This window comes from Bison bison, unplaced genomic scaffold (genome assembly GCF_000754665.1).
Source record: "Bison bison bison isolate TAMUID 2011002044 unplaced genomic scaffold, Bison_UMD1.0 scf7180017864508, whole genome shotgun sequence".
Lineage (NCBI taxonomy): Eukaryota > Metazoa > Chordata > Mammalia > Artiodactyla > Bovidae > Bison > Bison bison.
The window spans coordinates 6,200,146-6,217,724 of NW_011495064.1; the positions used below are offsets into that span (position 1 = coordinate 6,200,146).

A 17,579-nucleotide genomic window follows, 5' to 3' on the forward strand; every position below is an offset into this window, starting at 1 on the left:
AAGCCTAATAAGCATGTTTTCAGCTAGCCCAGACTCTGAGAAATATGCTTCCAGATAACAAGACAGTTTCTTTCTTACTACCCACCCACGCAAACAAGCTGTTCCCGTCTGGAGGAGCAAGACACTTCACTGGGAAGGCAATCTTCTTTCTGGCAAAACCTAAACCACTCGTCAATCACCTTCAGTGTACTGAGCACTGGAAGCATCTGTTCCAGAGAGATTTTTTAGGTTGTTTTCCAACCATGGGATCCATTCAGATTTCAGGCTGACCTTGTACGGAGTCAGATTCCATCTAGAACAGACTTAACTTCTGAGTAGGAGACAACGTCTGCCAAGTGTTCCATTCTGGAACCCTATCAACAAGCATTTTACAAAGCATGATGGATGGATGTTAACTCGTCCGTCCCTGGCACGTCTCATAAAAACTCAAGGCCTTCCAGAAGCCTCGACAGAAATCAACTATTTCTCTCCTTGCTATTAATGAGCTCTTGCCGACTATTCATCTTACGCGTGATGATGACTAATATTCGCCCAATGGCAAGCAGGCGCTCTTTCAGCGAGATCATGCCCAGTGTGGCCAGTTGAGCCTTCTGTGCCAATGGCAACACCGCCAGCATCCACCAGGACCACGCAGGACCACTAGGGTTACTCTGCAAAAGAAAGGAAGACAGAATCAGCAGCTCAAGTAGAAGCCTATTCTCAATGTGGTCTTCTGTCTCATCAACACGACCAAGAATTAAATGCTGCCTTCTCTAAGGTCTACTGCAATGGCACCCCGCTCCAGTACTCTTGCCTGGAAAATCCCATGGATGGAGGAGCCTGGTAGGCTGTAGTCCATGGGGTCACTAAGAGTCGGACACGACTGAGCGACTTCACTTTAGATTTTCACTTTCATGCATTGGAGGAGGAAATGGCAACCCACTCCAGTGTTCTTGCCTGGAGAATCCCAAGGACGGGGGAGCCTGGTGGGCTGCCGTCTATGGGGTCGCACAGAGTCGGACACGACTGAAGCGACTTAGCAGCAGCAGCAGCAGCACCATTCATTCAGCCCTAAAACACAAAGCTTACTTTTTAAAAAGCTTTTTATAATTTATTTCAGTCCGTGCTGGGTCTTTGCTGGTGCGTGGGCTTTCCTCTAGCTGCAGAGATTGGGGGCTACTCTCCGGTTGCAGTGCACGGGTCTCATTGCTGTGGCTTCTCTTGTTGCGGAGCAGGGGCTCTAGAGTGCGCAGGCTTCAGCACTTGCAGTTTCCAGGCTTTACAACACAGGCTCAGTACTTGTGGCGCACAGGCTTAGCTGCTCTGTGGCATGTAGGGTCTTCCCGGATCGGGGATCGAATCCGTGTCTCCTGCACTGGCAGGCAGAGTCTCTACCACAGAGCTACCAGGGAAGCCAAGACAAAGCTTACTTGTATGTTACACACTTAAATGGGGGAAATTCACATAAGGAAGAACCTGCCAAGAGATGCATCTTCCATGGAAAACTCTTCATGAATTAGTTGTTCTTAGTCTCTTAAAGCTCTAGTTCATGATTCTGAACCTGAAGTTCATGATTCTCCTGGTGGTTCAGTGACTAAGACTCCAAGCTCCCAATACAGGGGGCCTGGGTTCAATCCCTGGTCAGGGAACTGGATCCACATACCACAACTAATAAGACCAAGCACAGCCAAATTAATAATAATAAAGCTCTAGTTCAAAGTCTATGACCCATTAGAAGAAGTGATCATAATTTTTATCTCTACTTTCCAATGTTCTGTTATTGTTTTCTAAACATGCTCTACAAAGCAAAATGTTTATAAAGAAACAGTATAGGTACAAATTTGACTGTTATAAATCTTATAATAAAGTCAATGAAACAAATATACATGTATATGAAATAGCTATGAGTTACTGTTAAATATATTTATGTATGTGGCATCGTGGTTTAGTTGCTAAGTCGTGTCTGACTCTTGTGACCTCACGGACTGTAACCCACCAGACTCCTCTGTTCATGGACTTTTCCAGATAAGAATACTGGAATGGTTAGCCATTTCCTTCTCAGGGGATCTTCCTGATCCAGGGATCAACCCCAGGTCTCCTGCATTATAGGCGTATTCTTTTACCAACTGAGCCACCTGGGAACCCCATTTAATGAATTACTATTAAATATATATATGAATTATTATGCCACCTGATAGCCTTTGTTTCATAAGCAAACAGGCACTTCTGGATTGAGCTCTGAGCAAAAGGTAACCACAGAGTTGTTTTCAATATTCCTGGAACTGAAACCAAGATACCCAGGTCTCCCTCCTTCTCCTCCATCCCCATTCCAGAAGCAAGCAGAATCCAAACTGGGAACCAGGGAGGGTGGCTCCGGGCTCACCTTAGCTCAGGGTGAGAGTTGAAGAATGGCACCAAGGTCAAAGGGCATGGCGCCGCCCACATCACCGTGCAGAAGGCACCCACCTCCCCTCCAAGGGAAGACAGCACAAGTGTCGGACAAAACGACCTTCTCTATGGTTCATACCCTCTTTTCCTCCTCACTTTACTGAGTAGGGAGACACCGAGTAGCAGGCTTAACGGGAAAGCCTCAGCATAAAGGGGCTTCCCTGGTCGCTCGGACGGTAAGGAATCCGCCTGCAATGGAAGAGACCCAGGTTCGATCCCTGGGTTGGGAAGATTCCCCTAGAGAAGGGAATGGTTACCCACTCCAGTATTCCTGCCTAGAGGATCCCATGGAAAGAGGAGCCTGGCGGGCTACAGTCCATGGGGATGCAAGGAGCTGGACACAACTGAGTGACTAACACTTTTACTTTCAGCATAAAAATACCTCCCACACAGGACCTAAAATCCTCCGCAGCGGGAAGACAGGCGGTCTCCCAAAGGTGTTCACCTTTAGGTTCCTGAAGCCCTTGACTATGCAGCTTACACGGCGGCAGGGACCCTGCAGATGTGAGTGAGTCAGGGACCTGGAGAGGTGCAGAGATGATGCTGGATTGTTCCTGGCGGGTTCAACCTCGTCACAAAGGTCCTTCCAGCAAAGAGCTGCTCTGGGCTGTGGTCAGAGGTGGGTGTGAATTATGGAATAAGGGTCAGAGGTCACCACTGCTAGCATGGAAGATGGAGGAAGGGGCCAGAGCCAAGGAACACCAGTAGCCTTCCAAGCCCAGAGAAGGGGAGAAAATGGACTCCCCTTTAGAGCCTCCAGCAAGGAATCAAGTCTTGCCAACACTTTGATCACAGCCTGGTGAGACCTGTGAGGGATTTCTAATCCCCAAACTGTACAATAATAAATTTCTGCTGTTTTTAAGCCATGACAATCATGCAATGTGTTACAATTAGAGAAAAATTTGGGTTAATAGCAAAAACACCTAGAAAAAAGGATAATTCATACTGTTATCAAGCTAGCCTAATCACCTTGCTTTCTGAATCTGAGCTACAAAATAGAGGAGGAGCAGAGATTATAATAGAGCGGAGGGTAAGGAATGCCTGAGGGTGATTTTTGACCCAAAGCATTTTCCTGGGTTTGGAAAAGACAGAACTCACATAAGAGTAAAAGACACAAGCCACCAAGAGACACAAAAAGAAAGGAAAATTGATGAAAACAATACAAAAGACACTTCACCTGACCCTAAACCTGCCAAGACCTGGCCCTGTCCCCTCCCCTGTCTCTAGGACAGGTGAGTGGTCACAGCAGGAGGAAGTATACACTCTCAGTCACAAGCCCGCACCATCCCCTCCTGGCTGCTGCTGCTAAGTCACTTCAGTCGTGTCCAACTCTGTGCAAGCCCATAGACGGCAGCCCACCAGGCTCCGCCGTCCCTGGGATTCTCCAGGCAGGAACACTGGAGTGGGTTGCCATTTCCTTCTCCAATGCATGAAAGTGAACAGTGAAAGTGAAGTCGCTCAGTGGTGTCTGACCCTCAGCAACCCCATGGACGGCAGCCTACCAGGCTCTTCCATCCATGGGATTTTCCAGGCAAGAGTACTGGAGTGGGTTGCCATTGCCTTCTCCACCCCTCCTGGCTCTGTGGTCCAAACATGGGGGGGACGAGCCATTTGCACTTAGCAATGCTTCACAGACCTGAAGCCTGTTCATCACTGAAATATAACGGAATATTACTCATCCGTAAGAGGAACAAAACTGGGTCCTTTGGAGTGATGTGGATGAACCTAGAGTCTGTCATACAGAGTGAAGTAAGTCAGAAAAAGAAAAACAAATACTGTATATTAACACATGTACATGGAGTCTAGAAAGATGATACTGACGGACCTATTTGTAGGGCAGGAATAGAGGAGCAGACGTACGGAACAGAATTGTGGACACAGAGGGGGGACGAGAGGGAGGGACGAATGAGACAGTAGCATTGAAATATACCCACTACTATGTGTAAAACAGGTAGCTAGTGGGAATGTGCTATATAACACAGGTGCTCAGCTCGGTGATCTGTGATGACCTAGAGGGGTGGGATGCTGGGGGAGAGGAAGGAGGCTGAAGAGGGAGGAGATGTATGTACACATGCGGCTGATTCACTCTGTTGTACAGCAGAAACTAACACAACATTATAAAGCAACTATACTCCAATCAAAACAAAACCCTATGATAAACCAAAATGGAAAAGAACACTAATAAAAGAATGCATACACAGGTGTAACTGAATTCCTTTGCTGTATAACAAATTAACAACACTGTAAATCAACTATACTTCAATAAAAATAAATAATAAGAGAAAAAAAAAAAGCATCACTGAAGCACTCCTGGGAGCAGAGAGAAAGCCCACGAAGATGGGACAGAGGACTAGGAAAGCTTCTAAATTAATGACAGAGAATTTTCTCATTTATTCAATGCCTGTTCATTAGAGGTAAGGCAGGATTAGGTACAAAAAACGGGGTCTATCCTGCTGATGGACGACAATTACCAAATCTTCTGATGTTGGTGAGAGAAGTACAAAAGAGACAGCCAACCAGAATAAACTGATTTCTGACAGAAAACAAATTACCTTCACGTAGTATTTATCAGAAAGCATTTATCATTTTTGCTCCACAAGACACATGCTACTCTACCAGGTGTCTCTCTGGGCTGTTGATAAATGAGATGGTTCATAAACGGCCGTAACGGAGTAGGCAGCAGAGCAGGTACTGCCAAGCTTCGCTGGAGTGTGATGCGTCTCGGCACACGACGGCAGGAATATCAGCACTATGAAATATCAGCACAGCATACCTGAGGCTCAGGTTCTCTGTCTGGCATCGATCCAAAATGGCTTAAAATCTGCTCTTTTGTGGGATCCTGAAGTGACACAAACCAGGACACAGACTGCTGATAAACTACAGCACACAGAGTTCCTCGCACTCTGGGCCTTCCACCTGGTCAAGGAAGAGAGACAGCCTTTTCAGCGATTCATTATCACACTTGTGTGTCCATTACACAGTGAGCAAGGCCACGTCTGCTGAGCAGATCCCTGGCATTTAGCACTTCAGTAATTCACTAGCATTTCAATAAACGGACAGGTGGCGCTACTGGTAAAGAATCTGCCTGCCAACGTAGGAGATGTGGGTTCCATCCCTGGGTCAGCAAGATCCCCTGGAGAGGGAAATGGCAACCCACTCCACTATTCTTGCCTGGGAAATCCCATGGACAGAGGGGCCCGGCGGGCTGCAGTCCACGGGGTGCAAAGATCAGACAGGATGGAGCGCGCACACACACGAGTACACAAGCTCAATGCAGAAATCTGCACTGTTACACAGTGGTGCCCAATCTATCCCATGTCCATCGGTAACACCCAGATGGTTCTCTTACTATCTTAATATAAAAACGCATCTGATATTATTAGGAATCATTTTTAACAGCTACATGCAATCCTACATTTAAAATATACCATAATTTATTCAACAATTCACATAAGATGTATTCTATTAGTAAGATAACACAAATAATATTAAGTAATTATGCAAAGTGTTTTTTTCCATATGTGCGTGAGAAGGGGCTGTCATTGCCTCAGGATAGATTCCCAGAAGCAGAATTACCAAGTCAAAGAGTTGTTGTTTAGTTGCTTAGTCGTGTCCGACTCTTTGTGACCCATGGGTTATAGCCCACCAGGCTCCTCAGTCTATGGGATTTTCCAGGCAAGAATGCTGGAGTGGGTTGCCATTTCCTTCTCCAGGGGATCTTCCCAATCCAGGAATGGAACCCTTGTCTTCTGCACTGGTAGGCGGATTCTCTACCCCTGAGCCACCAGGGAAGTTCAAGTCAAAGAGTTTTAGCAGTTTAAAACCTGTATTCCACGCCACCAAACTGTACTTCAAAAGACATGCTGTACAGCAACAGTGCACTCACGGCCTGAGCCTGATGCCGGGGAGATCCTACAGCTTCAGGAGGACACACCCTGCTGCCTGGGCTCCATCCTACGTAGGAACACTGAGCGGAAACAGCTCCAGGGGGCCCAGGTTTGTTCTGGCTTCATCCCTGCCTCTCATGTGGGAATGCTAGCCAGTTGCTCAGCCGCCTTAGGGTAGAACATCCTCATCTGTCAAACGGGAGTAAACCACTAAGGTCCTTTCTGACTGCAAGACTATAGCATTTATGAAAAGTGGGGTAGACTCTGGAATTAGATTATAACACACAACCATTCTTAATTTGATTAAAAAGCAAAGATATCATTTTGCCAACGAAGATCTGTATTGTCAAAGTTGTGGTTTTTCCAGTAGTCATGTACAGATGTGAGCTGGATCATAAAGAAGGCTGAGCACCAAAGAATTGATGCTTTCGAGCTGTGGAGTTGGAGAAGACTCTTGAGAGTCCCCTGGACAGCAAGATCAAACAAGTCAATCCTAAAGGAAATCGACCCTGAATACTGTTTGGAAGGACTGATGCTAAAGCTTAAGTTCCAATACTTTGGCCACCTGATGTGAACAGCCAACTCATCGAAAAAGACCCTGATGCTGGGAAAGACTGAAGGCAGGAGGAGAAGGGGATGACAGAGGATGAGACGGTTGGATGGCATCACTGATTCAATGCACATGAACTTGGACGAATTTCAGGAGATGGTGAGGGACAGAGAAGACTGGCGTGCTGCAGTCCAAGGGGTTGCAAAGAGTCGGACACGACTTAGCAACTAAACAACAATAGAAGAGGAACCCTGAGAGCCACCACACTCAGTCGTCATCTTCCAACCAGTTCCCTGTGCCCCAGACCGTGCCGTTCACCTGGCTGCATTCTGCCCTCTGGCCCATGAGGCGCGCTGCCCAAAGGTGAGCAGAAAGAGCGGCTGGAGAGGGGACGGAGCTGGCATTGCAGGGGTGACTACTCACCCTTTCATCTTCCAAGTACTCAATGTCTGCCTGTTGTAGCCGTCTCTGTGATGGTGGCTCAAAACCTGGAAGCGGCTGATCCCTACAGCATCAATGATGGAGCCGCCGTAGGAGAATGTCCTGATGTCCTTGATTGCCAGCGTGCAGTCGTACTCCGGGATCCTGGCGGGACAAGTGAGAGAGACGGCTGAGAATCGGCAGCTGTGATGTTCAAGGGGAAGGACTGGGAGCCAAGACTAGAATGAAAGGTGGAGTCACAACACAGATGTCCCCAGGCTTATACTTCGATGTGTAACAGGAGCCACTAGAGATTACCAACATCATCTTAAATTGTTCTCCAAGAAAAATGATGCATTTAATTATAAGCCCCCTCCTCTTTTTAATCTTTTGGCTGCACCACACAGCATGTTCACAATTACACAGTGTTAGTCACTCAGTCCTGTCCAGCTCTTTGTGACCCCATGCACTGGACCACCAGGCTCCTCTGTCCATGGGATTTTCCAGGCAAGAATACTGGAGTGAGCAGCTGTTCCCCTGTCAAGTGGAATCTTGCCAACCAGGGATCAAAACCAGATCTCCATGTTGCAGGCAGATTATTTACGATTTGAGCCACCAGGGAAGCCCTGCCACTCAGCATGTGGGATCTTGTTTCCCCAACCAGGAATCAAACCCATATCCCCCTGCATTGGAAGCGTGAACTCTTACCCTGCGTGCTCAGCAGATAAACACATGCCACTCCGTCTGGTGCCCATTTCCAGGCATCTTCGTATCATAAGCCAATAGCAGGGCTCAAAGACATGGAGTGGGCAGGGCACGGTGGGGAAGGCCATGGCGCACACAAAGATGGGCACATCTCTGGTCAGACTGCAGGGTAAGAGGAATGTTAATTAGATGTGGGAGCTGTCAGACACAGAAGGGTATGACAACCGTGGTTCTCTTAATGACAAAACCCACGGGTTTGCCTAAGCCTTAGGCGGGAAAAGAAAGTCAACAGTCACAGCGTGAGAAAGTGCTCAGCAAGCCCTCTTATTTAATCTGATGAGAGAATGTGCTTAAGATCACTATGAACACATTCTCATGACCTTGAGGGCACAGTGCTAAGTGACGTAAGTCAGACAGAGAAAGACAGAAACTATATGACCTCATTTGTATATGCATCTAAAAACAAACAAAACCAAGTTCATAGACAGAGGACAGACAGGGTTACCAGTAGAGAGAGAGAGAGAGAGTGTGTGTGTGTGTGTGTGTGCGTGTGCGTATGTGTGTGCATCTGCTTGTGTGTGTATCTGTGTGTGCAATGGGTGGAGGGGGTCAAAAAGCACAAAGCTCCAGTTATAAAATAAGTCCTGGAGATGCAACGCACAGCATGGTGACCATAGTTAATAATCCTGTATTGCATATTTAAAAGTTGTTAAGAGAATAAATCTTAAAAAGCTCTTATCACAATAAAAGTATTGTAACTGTCTGGAGACAGATGTCAACTTAGATCTACTACGGTGATCATTTCCCCATATACACAAATATCAACTCACTCCGTTGTACACCTGAAACTAGTATAATGTTAAACGTCGGTTACATCACAAGAAAAAAAAATAAGAAAAAATTCTGATGAAAGCAAAAATGACAGACGTCTACTAGTAAATAAAAAAGACTAGAAGAATGATAAGATCTCAATCCTTACAGGTCACTACAACACAAAACTTTAATCACTTTAAAAGAAAAAAGAACTGTCAAGCCTATTTTGAGGGGAAAAAAGCCTCTTTTCAAACATCTTTTGTTTTTAATGAACTGTGCCTTTTCACTTCTGAAAAACTCAGTATTGCTTATTTAGATATAAAAAGCAGCCATATAATTGTCAAAACACACTTTTGGAATATTTCTTACAACCTTCTTCAATTAAATTCCATAAACGCTTTGCAATTAATTTTTTTTTCTTTTTTGAGGCCAATTTCTCTGCCAAAGAGGGGGAAAAAAAAAAAACTGAGATAGAGCTGTGAGGTTAGCCAGATTTTCTTCTTGTAACCTCAACTCAGCACAAAGTACCTAGAACACGAGGACTTACTGTGACAGCTCCACCATTTCTTCATCATAGATTCTCTGTCAGACAGCTCATCTGAGAAATACCGAAATATTAATTCTTCGGCAAGAGCAGTCATATTAAAATTGCTGCTTGCCAACAACTGTAACAAAACAAAGTTAAATAATACTGCCTGGTATTTAATTCTTTTTAAGAATTTGTTTTTTGACGTGGACTATTTTTAAAGTCTTTATTAAATTTGTAAAAATATTGTTTCTGTTTTACGTTTTGGTTTTTTGTCTGCAAGGCATGTCAGATCTTAGCTCCCCAACCAAGGATGGAACCCACACACTCTGGAGGGGAAGGTTAAGTCTTAACCACTGCACCACCAAAGGAAGTCCCTATGGTAATCAGTTCTTTTTTTTTTTTGGTAATCAGTTCTTAAGGAAAAAGAGCTCTCTTTTGTTGGAGCTGGGGTCCTAGAAGACAAAAGGGACTGAGGTGAGAGAGATGGAAGGTCGGCCCTGTGAGGGAGGGGCGGGCTGTCCCTCCCCCAGGAAAGCAGCTCAGGAGACAGGGTTCGCCTGGAGGAAGGAAGAGGCAATCCCATCTTGCTGGTGTCTACGCTCTCCATGGAGAATCAGGTCAAGGAGGGGAGACGGAGTGAGCAGCAGGTGGTGGAAGACAAGAAAGTATCAAAGAATCACCTTGGAGAGTGAAAAGCTGAAGCTACCAGAGAGGCACGGTAAAAATGCTAATGGCGTTTCAAGTCTCAGATTTAAGATTATGAATTTCAACTGAAATTTAATCTTCCCTACTTTGTGGGCTGATTCTAGCTTTGCTCTCTACTTATACAGACACACACAAAAGCAAAAAGAGCTGACTTTGTCAGGACTGAAAATGGGAGCTAAGGGACCAAGGAATTAAAAGCTGCATGTGAAGGGAGACGAGGTGGAGGCCAAATTTTAAAAGTGCCCGGATTTGTCATTTCCAGAGAAATACTTACTTCTGAAAGTTTTTCTTTGCACAAGGGACAATGCGTGGCATGGTCCTGGCAGCGCTCGAGGCATTTCAGGCAAAACGTGTGTCCACAGGGTGTAGTCACAGGTTCAAAGAGCAACCTGCAGAAACATCTGGGTTTTCAGCAAGACATGTCCACAGTAGACTTTCAAAGAATCTATTCATTTCATAAGAACTCTAGAAACCACTTATACCCATTTTCTGTTTTCATCTTCCTTATCCAATTTTTATAAAATAAAGCAATTGTTAGTGAAAGTGAAGGTGAAGTCGCTCAGTCGTGTCCGACTCTTTGCAACCCGGTGGACTGTAGCCTACCAGGTTCCTCCATCCATGGGATTCTCCAGGCAGGAATACTAGAGTGGGTTGCCATTTCCTTCTCCAGGGGATCTTCCTGACCCAGGGATCGAACCCAAGTCTCCCTCATTGGAGGCAGATGCTTTAACCTCTGAGCCACCAGGGAAGCCCATATTGTTAAGGTTTATGTAATTTCTCTGACAATAGTTCAGTTCAGTTCAGTTCAGTCACTCAGTCGTGTCCAACTCTTTGCAACTCCATGAATCGCAGCACGCCAGGCCTCCCTGTCCATCACCAACTCCCAAAGTCCACCCAAACCCATGTCCATTGAATCAGTGATGCCATCTAACCATCTCATCCTCTGTCGTCCCCTTCTCCTCCTGCCCTCAATCTGTCCCAGCATCAGGGTCTTTTCCAGTGAGTCAGCTCTTAGCATCAGGTGGCCAAAGTACTGGAGTTTCAGCCTTAGCATCAGTCCTTCCAATGAACACCCAGGGCTGATCTCCTTTAGGATGGACTGGTTGGATCTCCATGCAGTCCAAGGGACTCTCAAGAGTCTTCTCCAACATCACAGTTCAAAAGCATCAATTCTTCAGTGCTCAGCTTTCTTTATAGTCCAACACTCACATCCATACGTGATCACTGGAAAAACCATAGCCTTGACTAGACAGACCTTTGTGGACAAAGTAATGTCTCTGCTTTTCAATATGCTGTCTAGGTTGGTCATAACTTTCCTTCCAAGGAGTAAGCGTCTTTTAATTTCTGACAACAGGAGACACAGAGGTAAAGAGCAGACTTTGGACTCAGTGGGAGAAGGAAAGCGTGGGATGATTTGAGAGAACAGCATTGAAACACATACATTATCAATGTAAAACAGATGCTCAGTGGGAGTTTGACGCATGAAACAGGACAACCTGGAGGAATGAGGTGGGGAGGGAGTTGGGAGGGGGTTTCAGGATGGAGGGGACACCAGTATACTTATAGCCAACTCATACAGATGGATGGCAAAAACCATCACAATATTGCAATTATCCTCCAATTAAAACAAATAATTTTTTTTTAAAGCCCATTATGTTTAGGATACAAAATTCAGCAAGGCTGGATTTTTCAAAGTGGCGTAGATGCTATGTCACCATACCTCCTACAGAGGGCACACCTGAAGTCAGCCACCTCTTTGGGGAGCTGTTCACTTTCTCCTGTGTTAGAGTTCACATTTCTTTGGGGTAAGGAGTCGGCCTCTGAAAAAATTTAAATGCTATAATTAACATTTGCACATCTGGGTAAGAGAAAGCAATGAAGTGTATTTCCTCTGGCTAAAGTGTGTTACAGGCTTCTCTGGTGGCTCAGATGGTAAAGAATATGCCCCAATGTGGGAGATTCAGGTTCAATCCTTGGGTCAGGAAGATCTGCTAGAGAAGGGAAGAGCTACCCACTATAGTATTCTTGCCTGGAAAATTCCCTGGACAGAGGAGCCTGGTGGGCTACAGTCTACTGGGTCACAAAGAGTTGGACACGACTGAAGCGACTGAGCACGCACGCAGGGACACATTTAAACGAGTTTTAAATGTCCTTGACAGTTCCGGGACCCCCAGGGAAGCCAAGATCCCTGATGCTGGATGGAGTCCCTTACAGAAAACAGTGTGTTGTTCACGTATAACCTAAGCACACCCTCCCACACAGGCACAGCCCAGAGGTATCTCGGGGTCTGTTCCAGTCCACCACAGCAATAAATTGAGTCATACAAACTGTTTTTGGTTTCTCCGTGCATATAAAACTTATATTTGGGCTTCCCTGGTGGCTCAGTGTTAAAGAATCTACCTGTCAATGCAGGAGACATGAGTTTGATCACTGACTTGGGAAGATATCCCACATGCCAAGGAAAAACTAAGCCTGTGCACCGCAACTACTGAGCCTGTGCTCTAGAGCCTGGGAGCTGCAACCACTGAAGCCTGAGCACCCTAGAGCCCGCTCTGCCAGAAGAGAAGCCACCGCAGGAGTCTGAGCACTGCAACTGGAGTAGCCCTCACTCTCTACCACTAGAGGGAGCCCTAGAGCAGCAACAAGGACCCAGCACAGCCAGAAATTACTAAATTCAAAAAAAAACCCTTATATTTACGCTATATCGTATTCCACTAAGTGTGCAGTAGCATTATGCCTAAAAAAACAATGCACATATATTAATTAAAAATAGTGTTAGTCGCTCAGTCGTGTCTGACTCTTTGTGACCCCATGGACAGTAGCCCGCCAGGCTCCTCTGTCCATGGGATGCTCCAGGCAAGAATACTGGAGTGGGGTGCCACTCCCTTCTCAAGGGGATCTTCCGAATCCAGGGATCGAACCTTGGTCTCCCACATTACAGGCAGATTCTTTACCATCTGAGCCACCAGGGAAGCCCTAATTAGAAATAACTTATTGCTAAACAGGCTAACCATTTCCTGACAACACAAGATTGCCACAAACCTTCAATCTGTCAAAAATAATAATAATGATAATCTGCAAAGCACAATAAATGAGGCATACCTATACCTTAAATCATCTCCAGATTACTAATAATACTTATAGCAATACATGTAAATGTTATGTAAAAAGTTGTTACACAGGGTAAAAGCAACTTTAGCTTTTTGGCACTTTCTGAAATTTTTTTCCCAAATATTTTTGATCTGTGGTTGGTTGAATTCACATGTACTGAAGCCTGACTGTATACAGGCATTATTTATCTATAAGTCATGAATAAAAGTTAAAGTTATACCTAAATTTCTGTGCTTTCTTTGGCTATGAAGTCTTTATAGAAGTAACCACTGAAACTGGCCTATAATCTGAAAGGTGATATATTCATTTCATTATTCATCTTAAACTGCTTGTATAAAAACTTTTTAAGTGTATTAAGCATCAGCCAACAGTCTATAAGTCTACGGTCACATACTCCAAGATAAACAGCCTACTGACCTTTCTTGGGAATTTTTCCAGGGGCATTCACATCGTGTGCATCCTCTGAGTCATTCGGAAACTGTCTCTTTAAACCAGTGCTGGGCTCCATTGGAAGGATGCCGTCTAACACCTCCTGATCCTCTTCACAGTGTAAGCTCAGTATGAAATGTAAAACTGAGGAACTGTTATTTCTAAACACATCAGGTTTCTCAGATGGATTCTGATAAAGTAGGAAAAAAGAATCCTGAATGTTAAAGACAACATAGCATAAGAAAAAAAGTTCATGCAATAGCCTTTCTTGGGCATCTTTGGAAAAAAGAAGGCTTACACTCTTCCTTCATAATGGGTTTCATCTATTAACTGCTGAGATGAACTGTACAGTTTTCATGGTAAAATATAAGGATAATTTCTCCCTGAGGGAGCAACTGAATACCAGTATTCATATATTCAAATTATCCCTAGGCTTTCTTTTCTCTAAGACAAAATAATTTCAAGTCTCCTGAGGTTTTGGGTGTTTTGGAATGTTCTAGAAGTTTATTTCAATCTTCAGTGATTTTCTTTTTAAATATTTTATCTACTCAGCTGCGCCACTCTTAGTTGCATCATATGGAATCTTTAGTTGCAGCATGTGGGACCTAGTTCCCTGACCAGGGATCAAATCCAGGCTCCCTGCATTGCAGGCAGAGTCTTAGCCACTGGACTACTAGGGAAGTCCCATCAATCTTCAGTGATTTTCAGTACTTCCACCAACACCCTTGGAAAGTTTTAACTCTCAAGAGGAGAAGCCAGAACTGGTCTTGAGAAGTACTAGCTAATGGAATGTCAACATCTGAATAACTTAAAAATGTCCAAAACTACATTAAGCTTAATAGAGATAACAGTGACTTCCCTGGGGGTTCAGTGGTTAAGAAGCCACCTCTCAATGCAGGTCACGTGGTTCCATTCCTGGTCAGAACTAAGATCCCACATCCCCTGGAGCAGCAAAGCCCAAGAGCCACAATTGGAGAGTCTGTGTTGCAACAAGAGATCCTGTGTGCTGCAACTGAGACCTTACGCAGCTCAATTAAAAAAAAAAGAGATAATGTTGACAAATACACGCACTTCCTACCTTAGACCTTCCTGCACTGCCACCTTCCTCCACAGGACCCTGGCTGTTCATATGGCTCTGAAATTGAGCCTTTAATCTCATGTTCAACAGTATACTTTGGGTGGAAGAGGTTAAATTCTAAGGCATGTTTTCTGAAGCAGGGAAAAACACCTCACACAGTACCTACAAAATTACCAAGAGGAAAAAAGCATTTTTTAAAACACTTTTGAAAAATACATAACAAACCTAAAAGATTCAGAAGAAATGTAAAAACAAGAACTCATGGTCACTGGAAATGCTAAGGCTGTGTAACTACCGTTCACGAGCTTTTTTTTAACAGGGTAGATCTTTACACCAAGTGTGACTTGATGACCTCTAATAAGATTAGTCTAAAGATCTGCATAAAAGAGTAGATACTTCTGCATCTCATTGGTGAAGCTTTGCTGAAAATTTCAAGTCAACCTATGTAGCTGAATTGATATATTGTACATATGTCTTTTATGTGGCTCCTGCACCAACTATAACATTTGAATTACAAACTCTAGGATAAATCACCTTGCATCCCCAGCGTCATACATTAACCTTGTCTCACTGATACATGTCATTAGTTCAGCAGAGGTGAGATATATGTGCCCTGCCTCGTGAAATGTGCTGCATTATCCATGGATGAAGGTTATCAAATGCATGAACTCATCATTATCATTGTGCATTTTAAATCACACTGTCATGAATATTCAGAGTTACATTTCTGGCTTATTTTACACAAAGGAGCTACTCAGCATGAACACAAAGGCAGAAAGTAAGACTCAAAGAAGCAAGTCATTGAAAGGGAATCACACCTTCTGGGCTTCTTTCTTCACTGAGTTACATTCAAGATTTAGAGCAAGGCAGTAGAGAAACTCCCTCAACGTCTCCTTACTTCTTCCCAGTCCAGAGAGAGCCTCGGCTTTCACACGATGCCCCTGGATGCATCCAAAGACAAACATTTGAAAAAACAGTGTGATGATACACTTGTGTACAAACAGCCCTGAAAAAAAATCACTGCAACAGTTTTACTTTCATATTAAATAGAATAAACACAAGCCCACAGAGGATGGCTTCAGATTGACCACTTTATAAATCAGGCAAACGGGAATGTCCCACAAGTATGATCCATGATCAGAACACCAGAGTCCACACTTGGAGTCTGATCCCAAAGCAGATCCAAGGGACCAGCTGAGAGAGAACTGGGCGCCCAGCACCTTTAACTCGCTCAGTGATCAGAGGTCACTACCATGTTCCCGTCTTCAAGGCGCATATGGGCTTGTGGGAGCAGACACACATGACAGAAATAACTATAATGAAGTGTCAGCATACAGAGTGCCACAACGGAAATGAACAAAACACAACACAGATCAGTATTTCCCAACAGCATTTGGTTTTTGCTTTATGGAGGCAATATTTTCTCAAACCACTGTATGTATTATGCTTTGTTTGACTAGTTCACGTGTTACATTTCCACTGGAGTCAGTTGTTCCCATCATTTAATCTTTCTCTTCTGCGCTGTTGAATTTTTTTCTTGTTGGTCCTCAGTTGTTTGTTCATATTTAAGAAAAATGAACTGCTTCCAGCAGGTTTCCTCTGACACTGAGTCAGTTAGAGCCTTGGATGACCGGATGGATGGATGACTGGATACTGGACAGATGGATGGATGGATGACTGGATGGATGGATGACTGGATGGATGGATGGATGGATGACTGGGTGGATGACCATATAGATGGGTCAATGGATGACTGGGCAGATGGATGACTGGGTAGATTAATGACTGGGTGGATGACTGGACAGATGGACAGGTGGATGAATGGATGACTGGATAGATGGATGGATGGATGGGTGACTGGGTGGATGACTGGATAGATGGACAGGTGAATAACTAGATAGATGGATAGATGGATGGATGGATGAATGGATGACTGGATGGATGGATGGATGGATGGATAGACGAATGGATGGATGAATGAATGACCAGATAAATGGATGACTGGATGGGTGGATGACTGATGGATGGATGACTGGATGGGTGGATGACTGGATAGATGGGTGGATGAATGGATGACTGGCTGGATGAATGGATGACTGGATGGTTGGATAGATGAATAAATGACTGAATGGATGGATGACTGGGTGGATAAAATAAAGGAAAAAGGGAGAACAGGCTACATATTATCTATTAACCTGGGTTACTGTTTCTTCGGTGTTTCTAAAACAAAGATAATTAGAAAATAATTCAGCAGGAGGAAAAATATCTTAATTATTAAATAGAGAATGCTATAGGTATTCATCTCATCATAAGTTCTTTAAAACTTTAAAATATCTTAAGGGATTTAAAATTCAAAGATTCATGAAAAAAGCTATACCTTTTATTCTTTGGCTTATAAATCTTCTCAAGGACAACTTAAGCTAACATTGTTAGGTCAGCCAACCTTATTTTGTGTCACAGAGAGATACTGGAACTTTCCAGCCAAGACACAGAGATTAAAATTATTCCAGAATACATACAAAACTCACCCTTTTACTAAGATTGCTTATATTCACCATGTATATTAGGGCTCAACTGCTAGACATGATTATTATATGATCTTCCTATTTAAACTGTAATCTTAAACATATCTTTTAACTCACAAATTTATAACGTTCTTTTATTTTGTTTACATATTTGTTCAGTGCATAAGGCATATTATTCAGTTAATAATCTACTAAGTTGGAGAAGACTCCTGAGAGTCCCTTGGACTGCAAGGAGATCCAACCAGTCCATTCTGAAGGAGATCAGCCCTGGGTGTTCTTCGGAGGGAATGATGCTAAAGCTGAAGCTCCAGGACTTTGGCCACCTCATGCGAAGAGTTGACTCACTGGAAAAGACTCTGACGCTGGGAGGGATTGGGGGCAGGAGGAGAAGGGGACGACA

General features: G+C 44.2%; 1 protein-coding gene across 1 annotated transcript in view; it reads right to left on the reverse strand.

Moving 5' to 3' along the window:
• Window positions 1-222: 222 nt before the first annotated feature.
• The window catches only part of LONRF2 (LON peptidase N-terminal domain and ring finger 2), an 18,354-nt gene continuing 997 nt past the window's right edge, over window positions 223-17,579 (reverse strand). Inside the window, 13 exon segments of the mRNA XM_010829641.1 lie at window positions 223-650; window positions 5,201-5,307; window positions 5,310-5,343; window positions 7,288-7,319; window positions 7,322-7,449; window positions 7,993-8,151; window positions 9,350-9,386; window positions 9,389-9,467; window positions 10,311-10,425; window positions 11,757-11,856; window positions 13,565-13,766; window positions 14,655-14,816; window positions 15,473-15,595. Coding sequence (XP_010827943.1) covers window positions 456-650; window positions 5,201-5,307; window positions 5,310-5,343; window positions 7,288-7,319; window positions 7,322-7,449; window positions 7,993-8,151; window positions 9,350-9,386; window positions 9,389-9,467; window positions 10,311-10,425; window positions 11,757-11,856; window positions 13,565-13,766; window positions 14,655-14,816; window positions 15,473-15,595 — 1,473 coding nt within the window. The 3' untranslated portion in view covers window positions 223-455.